This window comes from Saccoglossus kowalevskii, chromosome 21 (genome assembly GCF_978046115.1).
Source record: "Saccoglossus kowalevskii chromosome 21, keSacKowa6.1, whole genome shotgun sequence".
Lineage (NCBI taxonomy): Eukaryota > Metazoa > Hemichordata > Enteropneusta > Harrimaniidae > Saccoglossus > Saccoglossus kowalevskii.
In genome coordinates, this window is record NC_140661.1 from 10,154,243 (window position 1) to 10,168,439 (window position 14,197).

At 37.1% G+C, this 14,197-nt stretch overlaps 1 protein-coding gene across 1 annotated transcript in view; it reads left to right on the plus strand.

The window, feature by feature from the left end:
* LOC100375976 (atrial natriuretic peptide receptor 1-like) overlaps nt 1-14,197 on the plus strand; it is a 48,610-nt gene that overhangs the window by 7,606 nt on the left and 26,807 nt on the right. The window contains exons 2-3 of the mRNA XM_002737264.4: nt 12,229-12,560; nt 13,916-14,051. Coding sequence (XP_002737310.3) covers nt 12,229-12,560; nt 13,916-14,051 — 468 coding nt within the window. The remainder of the gene's footprint in view (nt 1-12,228; nt 12,561-13,915; nt 14,052-14,197) is intronic.

The window sequence follows — 14,197 nt, forward strand, 5'->3', positions numbered from 1 at the left end:
TTACAAGTATTAGACAAATCTCCCAAGTAATAAATACGTTAGTGTAGTTGAATACAGCGTACTCCGAGCCACAATTAGACCGTTAGGCTTCAGTGAAAATGGTTGCCACTTTTCTGATCTTTAACACATGTCGCAGACAGATTCGGTGAAGTAAATGATGATTCCTTTAACCAGTATGACATTTTGACACGTATTGCATGAATCGGGGCCATTAACTCCATGGTAAACAAATAAACTAAACTGCGTAAACGTAAAACGAACATGTAATTATGGAGTAATTTGGTTGTAAACGGTGAGCACTGCCTACATATTCTCAATTACGATGCGAGATATAGTGCTGTGAAATCGAGCATAAGAAATTTATCAACTACAGGTTAATTGACAACATCGTTTCATGTACGATTTCGTACGCGCCGGCTGTCTCATTGTTTGTCGGAGACGAGGAGTCGCACGAGTTTGACATCACACCGGCGTGAAAGCTAGCCCGAACGATTTATGTACGGTCGAGTTCGCTCTAATTTGCCTGTTTTTATAGCGTCAATTGCCCTGACAGAAAATCGTTAGTGGTTGAGATTCAGTAATGTTTATTACGGTAATAATTGATCCTTTTAACGACACCTCAATTGAGATGCATTAGCTTTTTGTCAGATGCTAATCTTTGAGTCGTAAATATTGGTACTAATGTGGGATAATGCGATACGATCACCCGTCTCGTTAATAGTGATTTGTCATGATCTCACGCTACTGACATGATGACGCGTCAAAGAACAGTCCAGTATATTAAATACTTTCATCATGCTTCATCCTTTGCGTCCTACATTCAACATTTTCATCTCGCATTCAACATTTCCATCTTACATTCAACATTTTCATCTTACATTCAACATTTTTATCTCACATTCAACATTTTCATTTTATATTCAACATTTTTATCTCGCATTCAACATTTTTATCTCACATTCAACATTTTCATTTTATATTCAACATTTTTATCTCGCATTCAACATTTTTATCTTACATTCAACATTTTCATTTCACATTCAACATTTTCATGAAGTGAAGTCGCTCGGCATTTCGTAGCTAGACGTGACGTAACGGGACGTAGGTGATTTAGCGGACGAATTGTAACAATACACGACGTGGCGAGGCATGACTTGTTGCGAAGTAACGTGACGAGGCGTGAATTTACGCGACGTACATTAACAATACGAGTCATAACATTATGTGACGTAACATGACGGTTCCTTGTTTTGTATTCTGTTTATTTCCTCTCTAAAAACATTATATCATCAACGGAAAATCATGATGTGATAACTCAAAAGTCACTATATTAAAAGCGATACTTATATATGCTGGTATTACACGTTTTTATTTAAGATTGACGTTAAAGGGCGGTGGTCGTCACGCAGCGCGCGTTCGAATTTCATGTTAACAAACAATGTATTTTACCCGCGTTGTGTACGTCGCCATGAGTCCCATATAGAACAGGACGCGACGCGATGACCGCTGCCCTTTAAGTTTCGATCATTATTCAATGGAAATTTGCAACATGTCGTCAACTGATGTATCACTCGTTTAGTAAACAGCCAACTTAGACGAAACTCGCTGTATCTGCATTAAACGTTCAATTATCCTCCTGTCAGGTCAGTACTGCTTTAATAGTGACTAATCGGAACCATCACTGTTTGCAACATCATGACTATTAGGTTAATATTAACAGGAATCAGTTTTCAACTGATGTTAGACGCAGCTGAAATCTCGATGATAACGAGAGAGTCGCGTGACCTATGTCACCGTGGCATTTAGAAATGAGAACGCGATGGCAAGAGCGAACAAAATACTAATTAAACAGACTCGTCTCGCGTCTCTCTCGCTCCCAACGAGATCTCATCGGCCATTTCACATTTGACGAACCATGTGATTCGCTTTCACTGAAACATGTCATAGGTATATGTAGTATTTATGTATTTTTCTCTAAACATACATATGGCCAGTTATATCAATTTCTTTATCGGATTTGATTGTGAGTTGTTATTGATATCATATTTCCACCAGTCTTATGCATGGCTGATAGCACATTTTTGATTATTTGGTTTTCAGAAAAACAAAAGCCAACCTAAATGAATACATATATATAAACATAATTCACTAATTCTGATTTGAATTCGTTATTTTGTTGCCGATTCCCATATTGCAAAACAAAACACGTTCAGTGTAATGCGATACACACATTACAACTATGTCGTGCAGATATAGTTTGTAATATGCCTCGACAAACTCATAATACCCATTGATTCTAATAATGATTTTTCTATAAACGGATAATCATAGCATTCAGCTTTTTTAAAGTTCATCAGTCCTAAATATTTGCCTCTTGTACTGTGGTAATAATCCGCAGACTATATTTAATCACGGTGATTGATTTTCAGAATTCTGGATTTTGCTTTGTATAATTTCTAAGCGTTTGTATCCACATTCCGGGTAAACGCGAAGAAATATATACCATGTTGTACGTTTCGTCTCAATGCACGTATATCGTTGTCGTAAAAGCGGGCGCGTGCATCATTCAATTTAATTAGGATGAGCTGTTCGTACAATTAAAAAAAACAAAAAAAACAATCATTGTAGCATCTGTGCGTACAAATATTGGAAACTTAAATTAATAGTTATTGGTTGGTCCTGAAACGCAATGAAACAAAAGTTTAATATTGTTCACGCAACAACGCTAGTAATTCACAAAAACTATGGTGTTTATTAATAATTAATGTTATCTTTAATTGCACGGTTTTTTATAATTCCTTGGTATCCTCAGTATAAACCAGACGTTTCGAGCAATTAAAATTAACTACCATTACCAACTACAATGTCATATCGAACATTTATCATAGGTACTAGCATCTTTCAAGTATTTTCTGTTTTTCTTTTATTTCTTAGTACTCCTCCAAGAAAGGGTCTTTTGTGTATGAACAGATCTCAATCGTATCAAACGTACATTGTGATAGTGAAGTTCGTTTTAAGTTCACTGTACTGTAGGGATTTTCATAAAACCCTGTCGTACAGCGTAATTTGTGACATGATTCGACAAACTAATACTACTCATGAATTTACTCGTATTGATTTTACAACAACTGGGTGATTGCGGCGTTCTACCTACTGGATAGAATTTATTGTTCATCAGTCCTAAACATTCACCTCCTGCACTGCATATATTAGTCTTGTTTAAATTGTCAACGTCATATTGAGCTTATTGACTGAGTGTTCAAAGGTTAATACACTTCCTTAATTACTGGCATACGTTTCCCGTGAATGAAATGAAATCAAGTTACAGTGTGACCAATGTGTCTATTATTAGATTCATAGCGCGTTCGTCGCGGCACAAAGTGCTGTTTATTTGCAAACGAGAAAGCAGAGAGAAAAGCATTATATGTGTATTTCTTCAATGGATGCCCACTCTCTCGTGAAACTTAAATAATTAGTCCCCCGAAGCTTTACAGTAATGATTTTTTTTTGTGCTCGCAGTAATTGAAACAAACCAAGGTACCCCTGGCGATGGCAGACAGACATTATTATGTATATTTGAGGGGGTACAACTTCACTATCAATTACAATTTTTGTTATGTATCCCCTTCATCCAATGCAAGTAATTCAAATTAAATATGGAAGATAATACTTGAAATTATTGTTTTTAGAGTACAAAGCTTCTAGAAGGTGCCAGGGTGTGTGACTGTCAAAATTTGTATTTTTTGTGACAGCTATCGTTAAAAGTCATGCGTCAGGCATATTGACTCGCTTTCAAATCTCGAACCTATCACATGAAATGCAAATTCTCACAAATTAATTCGCAAGAGTTCCTGATTCTGAGCATTATTTACATTTATAAAATTGCGCTTCATACCCCATATCGCAATATTTTAACTTTTTCTAAATTCTGGCTACGGTTGTGTACCAGAACATTTTTACGTTCTCGCATATAAATCACAGTAACATATTGCGTGCCAGCTCATTCTAAACATTTGTGTGTTTACCTAACGATGTGAGTTGACATGCTTGACATGCTTGGCATGTTTACATATGCCACGACATTGATTTTGTTTACTCGGCGCGTATCCAACGGAACGTATTAATGTACGTGGCGCGTGTTGTACGAAACGTATGTGTCCGTGGCGTAGCGTAGCGCAGCGCGTCAGCGAACATACGAGTGTGTAAATGTACGATGCGTTTTTACTATTTATTTATTTATTTATTTATTTATTTATTTATTTATTTATTTATTTATTTATTTATTTATTTATTTATTTATTTATTTATTTATTTATTTATTTATTTATTTATTTATTTATTTATTTATTTATTTATTTATTTATGCACGCTTGTTTGCGTGAGGGCGTGTTTACTCACGTATTTGCTACATATTTGTATTGTTTGATAATGCAAGAACATGTTATAAAAGGGCGTGACGTATTTACGTGCCTTCCCTAGTGACATGTTCGTATCTATGGCAACTTCATTTGTTCTCCAACTCACAATACAGCACAATACATAATGTGGACATTTAGTATGCAATAAATAAATAATCGATCAATGTTATGTTAACTGGGTCAACGTACATTAAACCTTGGATAACACCGGTAAACAGTGTTGTAATCAATAACTAATCCTTATCTTTCGTAAGGTTTTGACGTATTTGATACAAAGTTTATATTTGTTATATTTGACGTCGTTGCTAGGGACAGTTTTAACATGTCCAACACATCTTCATTTATAAACCACCGATGTATTTGTAATACCACCACAAATTGCAAAAAAGCATATCCCCCCCCCCAAAAAAAAAACGTAGCAACGTAATATGTTATATTATGGCGTACACCTTCCTAATGAATGCAAAGTAACGACAGCGAAATTCTCGCGACACGCACGAACTGCTCGCCCACAGCCACAACACTGAGTGATTAATAAAAAATTGCTTTCTCGTATTTCTCGACAGATATTTATTCCAGATATTTCCCCTGTATATTGTTTTGTCCCTTCAAACTCGTTTCTTGCGGTTTTCTAATCTCGGAGGTGAGCATCCTTCGAGAGTTACCTATTGTGACCGTAAGCAAACATTCTGATTGTGACAAAAAGTCATAGTAACACAGGGTTGTCGAAAGGTTTAATTTAATCATACATATGAAATGTACACTGGTTAGTCACACGTGAAATGAATGAATTTAAATTTGTATGTTAGTCGATATGGACGTGCGTGTGCATGTAATCATCGAATCAACACAGCTATTCTTATCCAGGTTGAGTGACGAGTAACATTAACATTGGGAAATTTATTTATTCAATTTAAGAGAAAATACGTTGATGACCAAAATGCTATTTATTATCCTCGATCCTACAGTTCTTTTCCGTTTTCATAATTGTGAAATGTTTTCGTTTTTATCAAGGGAAATGCAGTATTTTTACCAAATAAATTCATACTTATTAAAGTTATTGTTCATACATGAGTTGTTGAACACACTACATAGTTTGTAATTTCATTCAGCTTCTTTCAGTCACAATTCAAGACAAATGAAATGCAAATATATAGAGAATATCGCAAATTGTGTTTTTTTCTTTAATATTCACGTGTATCGATAATTATGAACATTTTTATTGGTGTGCAAAATTGAGTACATTATGTTCTGATTATTCTTGTCAAAGTCAGTTGTTTTCAGTTGTTTTCCCCGAGAAGGAAAAGAAAAAAAAACAGAAAGTCGCTATCGTAGTGTTAAATTCGGAATTCAGGTCGTAAAAACAAGTTCAGAATAACATAAACTAAGAGTTGATTTGAGACCGCAAATGCGCGTGAACATGCGTCGCTTGAGACTCGAATCGTACACGACAGGACGCATCGACAGCGATGTTTTAGTTAACGATTGATTCGTGTTTCTCCGAAAATCGAACTCCCGGCTATAATGACCACTGTTGCTGTCAGTTGCAATTATTGCTAATTCGCTGGCTACTGCAGAATTACTATACAGTAATATCGATTTCCGTTAACACACGTACTATTCACTAGACCCACCTCGGTTGGCTGAACCTTTCTTGCCCGAGGGGAGAACATACAATGAGTATATGGTTCATTGTAACCAATATGCGTGTAATGATACCCATATTTGATTCGATTCACAACAATGGTTTGTCCAATATCATCCTATTCAGTGCCCAATGTAGGTAGTTGTTTTTAAAGTGGTGACAGTTCATTTTTAAAGCGTTCTAGCTCCATATTTTTTATGTCAAGGCTGGTACTCTTGTTGAAATATACTTTGGACTTTTGCACTGGTTGACGTGACATCCATTGCTAACTAGTGTTCACAGGTAAACACACTTGAATCGTTTTTACGGAGCAGCTACCCCGGTATGGCTACAATTGTCACGCGCATAGTAAGCACATTGTTTTTACCTCGTAGATATGATCACATATTTTCACTAGAGAAAAAAATGCGCTAAATAGTTCCCCTCTCGGCCTGAACCAAATAGTTTGCACTACGCACGGCATTGCGGTGGTTAACTGTATATGTTAATTTCCAACCCGAAGTGTCTAGAGTCACTGAACCATAGTAATCCATTAGATTTTTTTTTCTTTTTTTAACAAAGATAATAAATCACAAACTATTACGGTGACATATTTAGAATGTTAGTTCAGAACTTTGCACCAACAAATGGGCCACCCGTTCCATTTATCGCGCAGGTATATTCAAACCAAAATACAACAAAATTCGTATTCAGCCGGCACGAACATTTTACCGACATACAGATAACCCAACGTATACACACATTAATATACGCGAAACAATAATCACCCCCACAAGTGTCAATATATATTTAAATAACCAAATACATGTGTTGTCAAACCATACACCCCTACTATTCCGCCCTCTCCACCAACTACCGAAATTAGCACCTATGAATTCACTATGCATGTGTGTCAGGGTTATGTGGCATATTTTCCACCACGTTTGTTTTTCTTGTTTTTGCGTCGTATTTTTATTATTACAGTGGTGAGATAACAGACAGCACTGCAATATCAATATTGTATTCTGGATTGTTTGATTGGCTTGTCACGCAACTCGTACGTGGATAGTTATCCAACCTATGGTAAACAATCCTTTGCAACCAACCACGTCGCTGGTCGGCCCACAGGAGCTTGACATCGCTCTGTGTTAACCGATCATTACTTTGGTTTAGTCTATGCCGAAATGATAAACTACAAAAATGGGCAAAATAATAAACTATGCGATATATCACTATTGTTTTTAAAATTTACGTACAGAACTCTAAAACAAATTCGTAATAATGTTCTTTGTGGATCGGCCATGTGATTTATTGTTAAGATAATTTTTGAGTTCGAGAACCTGCCGAACAATGGTAATATCGATTTGATGTATTAAACGTCGGCGTTAATATTTGTGAGTGAGTATCGCATGATTTACGTGGTGCTGTTAAATTAACCTCAGGCTGTAGATAACAGGAGCACGTCGTGGTGTCGGATGTTTGCAAGCTGGCGACGGATTTATTCTAAATTTATCCCAAACCAGTCGTATAAACCACAACAACGTGATTTCATACTGCACGACACATTCTCGTCATACGACAAATTATACGCCGTAGCTTCATCATAATTTCCATATTCAAATTAAAAATAAAATAAATAAATACTCTCTCGAATCACGTGGGTAAAATTTTGCTAGGGATATATTTGAAAATACTCGAGCCATGTTTATAGACAATATCACATCGATGATGAATTTAATCATAGGGTACATACTCATCCGGTGTGCAGGTAAATGGCATCGTAGACAAGCATCTATGATATAAAGCCATGGTGTCTTTTATTTCCACCGAGACGTCTTAACAAATATGCATTGGAAATAGCATGTTGAAAGAAATGTGCAGGCAATAATAGCCTTTTAAAATTTGAAACCCATTTGCGGGGTTTGTTAGTAAAGAACGTATTTCAACAATGTGTTTATAAAACCGTATGAGAGGTCGTTGAAGATAAAGCAGTGGATAATCCAAGAATTGAAACATACAGAGAAAACATCATTCATTTCAACATTAAAAGGAATCCGGGTTAACCAATGAGAAATAAGAGTTTAATGTACTTATCACCCACAGTATGAGAGCAAATGCTGCCTATACTGCATAAGGGCACGTACAAAACATTTCTGTTTCAACCGCGACAAGCTCCATGATTTATTTTTTTTGCGACCCTCATATAAATAATAATCAGTTCCTCTGACGATGAAATCTATACACGAAACCGTGAAATATATAAGTATTCATAAAGAGCGGACATCAGTGAATCGACTGTCGCGTGTGTATCAATATCGCTACACGGGCACCAAGACCCCCGACTAGTCTGTATTGGTGTATTTGTTTGTAGGTGAAATCAAATAACATGCGCTTATTTTTTTGAACAATTTGTTTCGTATTTCCATCACAACTGCACCAACTGTGACTACATTGTTATTGTTGTTCATTCGAATATTCCGTCAGTGGATACTGAAACATATGTATACCGGTATAACCAGTTGGTTATAAGATATGTCGCCATAGCAACGCTACACGGCATTGTGGGGTGCCAATCACAATGAGTGTAATTAAAATACTGTTGGGCAAATTTAGTACATATATATCCAAAAAAAAAAAATAAGTTGGGTCTCATTCTGGCTTGTTTGTATTCGTGACGTGATTGTCTATATACCCAAATATGGAAAGTGCCGCTTTAGTTGAGAATCCGGCGGTTGATGACTACCCACGCCAGCCAACAAATAATGTCCAACATGTCCATCGATACCTGATTTATGGGAAAAATGTATCTCCACCGTCCTAGGGGGTCTTTCTGGTAATATCTTCCGTTATTGTTTTTAAAGGGTCATCATTGTGATACCTACTTAAACTTGAGTATCAACCAGAATCCCTATGTACACCGTGTCAGTTCATGAACAGTCAACAAATGTCAATTTCATATCTGTTAAATAATCGCTATGGATAGCCACAGTGATAATGCGTAGTTGCCGACATTAATCAAAAAATAATTACACTGCGTAAACAAAAGATGCCTCACTGCTATCACTAGTGGGCGTTAACTTGGCATTGCCCGAGTTGTTGTTTTACAAATTTAGATATCTGTATCTTTGGTGAGAGGGTGCATGGCTCCACAGCCTGGCGCCGCCATAGGAGATACTGTGTCTGGCGACGTTATTTCCCATTTTTTGATTTTTGATTGGAAGACATGTTATTCAATATTTCTAAATTGTTACTGGATTCGTGGCAAAAAAAAATGACATGCTCTCTGTTATTGTAAGTGTCACCAAGACAACTTGAGTATATTTAATCCGACGTGCTCGTCGTTACATAGATAGCTTCAGTAGAATCGTCTTCGAATTACCGGTTAACCTCTAGCGCTACATATTGTGGTACAACAACCGTAGCTGCCATTTAGAAGAAAAAACAAACTCATAACCACTGTTATTGTAATTGGGCGAAATTTGCGTTCAGATAGAAGTGAATTTTCTGCTCCGTGACCTACTAGTCATTAATAGTATCTGATTGACAGACTCCAAATAGTAGCCTTGCTGTCTCTAATACATATATACATGCATACATAGATACTGACAAGATTTGTGGTGAATAATTTGAGACCTGCGGCGAAAATAGATGAATGTATCGAGATGGCCACGGGGTAGCATACATGCAGGGGGAATTGCTTCAAAGACTAACGAGGTGCCCGAGTTAATGGAGACTTTCTGTCTCAAATCGGCGTTTTCTCTGGATAATCAGCATGTTGTATATACGTCAAATTACTACTTTAAATTTGAGCATTTGAATTCTTTGGTTTGTCATTACCAAATCACTTAGTTACCGGGGTTATGAAACACACTAAGTTGTGGTTGGTATTGACGACATACATGTGTCTTATGACAGAAGATTTTATTCTCATGAATGCAGCTCGTGTTTTTTTCGATGTTTTTTCTCGGCTTGTTGGTGAGTTCAGCCCAATGATTGGTGGGCATGTTCTCGTGTGACATTGTGATTGGCGGGCACGTTACCACTGCGACTTTATAATTGGTCGATGTGTTCTCAGCGTGGCACTACGATTGACGAGCGTGTTCCCATGCGACGCTGTTATTAGTGTGCGCGTGTATGTTGGTGGATTCGAGAAATGGCACTGCGATGTTCACGTGGTCCTATAGAAAAGATGATGCTTCTCGGTTTGACTGGCCGGCGTGCTTTATTGTGGAGCTATGATTCTTAGTTGACATGTTCTCCGTGTGAGATGGCATGAATGGGCGTCATGGTTCGTTGATTGCGTGGCAATGTGTTAGTGCATGGTGGTGGGTTCCCGGTGAGTTTACACTACGGTGGTTAGACATGTTGCTGTGTTTCAGCATGACACTGACACTGTTACTTTTTTGTAGTAGAAGACATTATAATTAATTTGTATTGCTAAATAAAAATGTCTTGACGTTTAGTACCAAGTTTCTCGTAGATCAATCAGTGGCTTTAATGTGTATGTTCGCAAATGAAACAAAAATTAAAACCATAAGGGGATATGTATTGAATGAAAAAAAAAGATATTCCTTCACGATTAATGCACTATTGAATATTCCCATTTTTACACGCGATGTTGTCACGCAATCTTCGCGCTCAAATAATCGATAAAATCACAAATAGTTCCCTTCCCAAATATGAACTCCGTGCTACAACGATAAACTGAGAGTTGGATATGCTTATCTGATGGAACTGTGTACATCTAGTCGTGCGCAATACATTGTTCCCAGATTCTGTTGAATAAAGCAGAAACTGTATAAAAAAAGACTGTCTGAGAAAAAAGAAAAAAAATATGCTAATGAGATGAATTCGCCACGAGCGCTCGGTCTTATTATACGTGCACAATAGTATATATTGTGTCCACTTATCAGACACTATCTAATACATACTACAGATTTTTCTCTAAAACTCTTGTCTTGATTGCAGCCCGTTTGTAGGCGTGTTTGTTTTCTCAACATCCCTTGGGTTTGTAACCCAACATCCCTTCTTGTGGTGTTTACGACGTACGTTAGAATATATAGATATAAAGTTCCGAACATCACAATTACAATTTATTTAATCGGAATGCTTTGGCCATCAGTAAAATGTGAAAGTATGTGCAGAAAAAAGATTGTTGTAAGCTTCTTCTGTTTTGGAACCTCCGTGTTTTGTTCACCTGAAATGTGATGTACGTGTATTACACAGATAGTATAGAACTTAATTGGCAATACACATTTATCTAATAGGGATTTTTGTATGTATAAAATGGGTGTCAGTGGAGGTAAAATATTACAATATTTTCAAATTGACACCATATATTCGCCCCAAAAACTTGGAGCCTTTACAACATTTCACTATGTGTTGTATATACGGAGGAATTTTGAGAAGTCTACGATGATTTTCAAATGGTAGTATCTTGATGACTTGCGAATTAACATTGAAAAGGGAAAGTCCATGTTGTTAGAAATGAAGATGATGCGATTTTACTTCAAATGTCAAATTCCCGCATCTTGAGAACGTATATAACACTATATGGTAATATTATGTGTTTTTGTTCTTGCATACTGTAGGTGCAGGAGCGTTGTGACATATTTAAAGCGCGGTAGTCGTCACGCAGCGCGTGTTCGAATTTCATGTAAATAAACAATGTATTTTACACGCGTTGTATGCGTCGCTATGAGTCCCATATCGAACAGGACGCGGCACGACGACTGCCGCCCTTTAATCGCTGTTTCCATAAGAATGTGACGTCACATTCACACAAGTCATTTTAGTGTCACTTATTCCCTATACTATATTTTAGTTTCTTGTCTATGAGCAGGGTAACTTAACAAATATGGGTGACATACGTGTTAGAAGGGACTTTCTTTTAGATTTTGGGAAAGATCTGGACCCCGTTGTCACGGAGTCTCTATTATTGACAGATAACTCAACAAATTGTGTACGAACGACCATGAAATATTTACGAGAGCTTTCCTTTCAGACAAAAACTTATCAATTAGATTTTAAGTGAGATTAGGGCCCAGTTGCCATGAAGACAGAAAGTTTGGGAAAGGGGAGGTTCATCATTGGTAGATAAGTATTGATAGGTACTTTGCACCTGTGGCAGAGATTTGGGCTTTCCGAGTGCCTTATAGTTTGAACTTTGTTTTGTTCTCCAAACAGTTGTGGTGATATGTGCATCTGGAGAGGCTGTCAGAAAAATCATGTTAGCCGCTCATGACCTGGGGATGACGAAGATAAACAAAGAAACTGGTCGAGCTGAATACGCCTTCTTTAACATACAACTATTCGACAGTGCCTACTTCGGAGATATTGGTTGGAAGAGAGGAGAGGGTGGCGATGGAAGAGACGAGGACGCGAAAGAAGCTTATCGTTCCCTGATGACTTTGACTTTGAGAAAGCCTGATACGAAAGAATATCACGCATTTGCTAGAGATGTGAAACAGCGAGCTCTGGATGATTACAATTTCGACTACGACAAAGCAAATGAATCCGTAAGAAAATATTTATTTTTTATTTTTTATTAAGGTTTGCCTAATTTCATTGAGTCTTAATTGAGTCTTGTCAACTCATGGCGAAAAACCTGGAGCAAGTACGAGGTGCAAAAAAGAGAAACACTATTCACACTGATGACGTCATGGCTGGAAATTATCTGAAAATTAGGCTGCAGTTTAACTTTGAAAACTGTTTATCACTGCTTAACTTTCAGATAAAATCATGCTGTGACGTCATCAGACCGAGTTGTGAGCTTTAGGGCTTCGCCACGAGCTGTCAATCACCTGTATTTAGTTATACATTTTAGTCGTGTTTGTTTGTTCCCACAGCTAACATTTGTTCATTTTACATCAACCCTATACTGTAACATAGCCTAAATTAAAAAATCATATCGATATATCACATAATACAGACTAATGATACAAATGGTGTCGATGTACTACATAACACATCCATCATAACATACATTATATCAATATGTCTTTTAAGACGATATATACAGTGGGTATTATGTATCGGTCAAAATTTTTGTCTAGTCACCTGTGTCTATATGTCACATGACATACATGAAGGTCAAGTCTTTCAATAACTAGATTTGATAATCTCTTTTAGCATCGCCTCATTAGAGAAGCCTTATTCGTCTAAATCTGCTCGAGGCGTGCGATAAACTCAGCGGAATACATAAGCCACGATAAGGATTAAGTCTAAATCTGAGGATTTCCTGACAGCTACTGCTCAAGCCATCAATAATATACAGTCTAATGCATAGTCAGAAATACGCTCGTTGAGCAAACTCATCGTATATTCATTACCCAACGGTGTTCTTTGAATAATTTAAGCATCGGGCGCGTATCGATTGTGACAAATAATACAGGCCTTCTTAGAATCGATGGCCCAATGATCTTCTGTTTGGCTTCGTGACTGTGACAGACAAGTTTATTTTATGCTACGACACAATACGAAACCCTGTATTAAAGGGAACTAACATTTGCCAGGTAAATTAGTAGGACGTACATTGTAGCGTGCATTCAATAATGTAATCTATGAAGTACTACAAAGAGCAATGCATGGCGTGCCGTAAATTATATACTTGCCTGCGTGCCTGACACTTGTTAATAATATCATAAAGATTTGATAGCCATTTGGGCGTCACAAATACATTACAACTATAGACATATACTTTAAAGTGACCATTTGTACGTTCGAGCATATTAATGTTGAAACATGTAGGATTTGCAGTTTTGCATGACATTTCTCACAATGGTGTATATCACACAGACACAGTTTTATTTATTCTATATCCAATGTACAATTGTATAATAATGTTATCGTAAAAAATAACATCTCGTTGTAGGTGAACAGTTTTGTTGGTGCTTTCCACGATGCTGTTATATTGTATGCTTTGGCACTCAATGAGACCCTGGAAGAAGGCGGCACCCCACGTGATGGCCATACAATCACACACAAAATGTGGGGTAGAACTTTCAAAGGTGAGTTTAGGCAAACATTTCTCGTGTATTATCTACATGCAACTATGTCGATGGCAATAAAGCAATGAACTTCAGATTCATAAATATCACACCCACAGGAGGATCACGCCACACCCATGCAACATCATATCGCGAAATACCGCTTT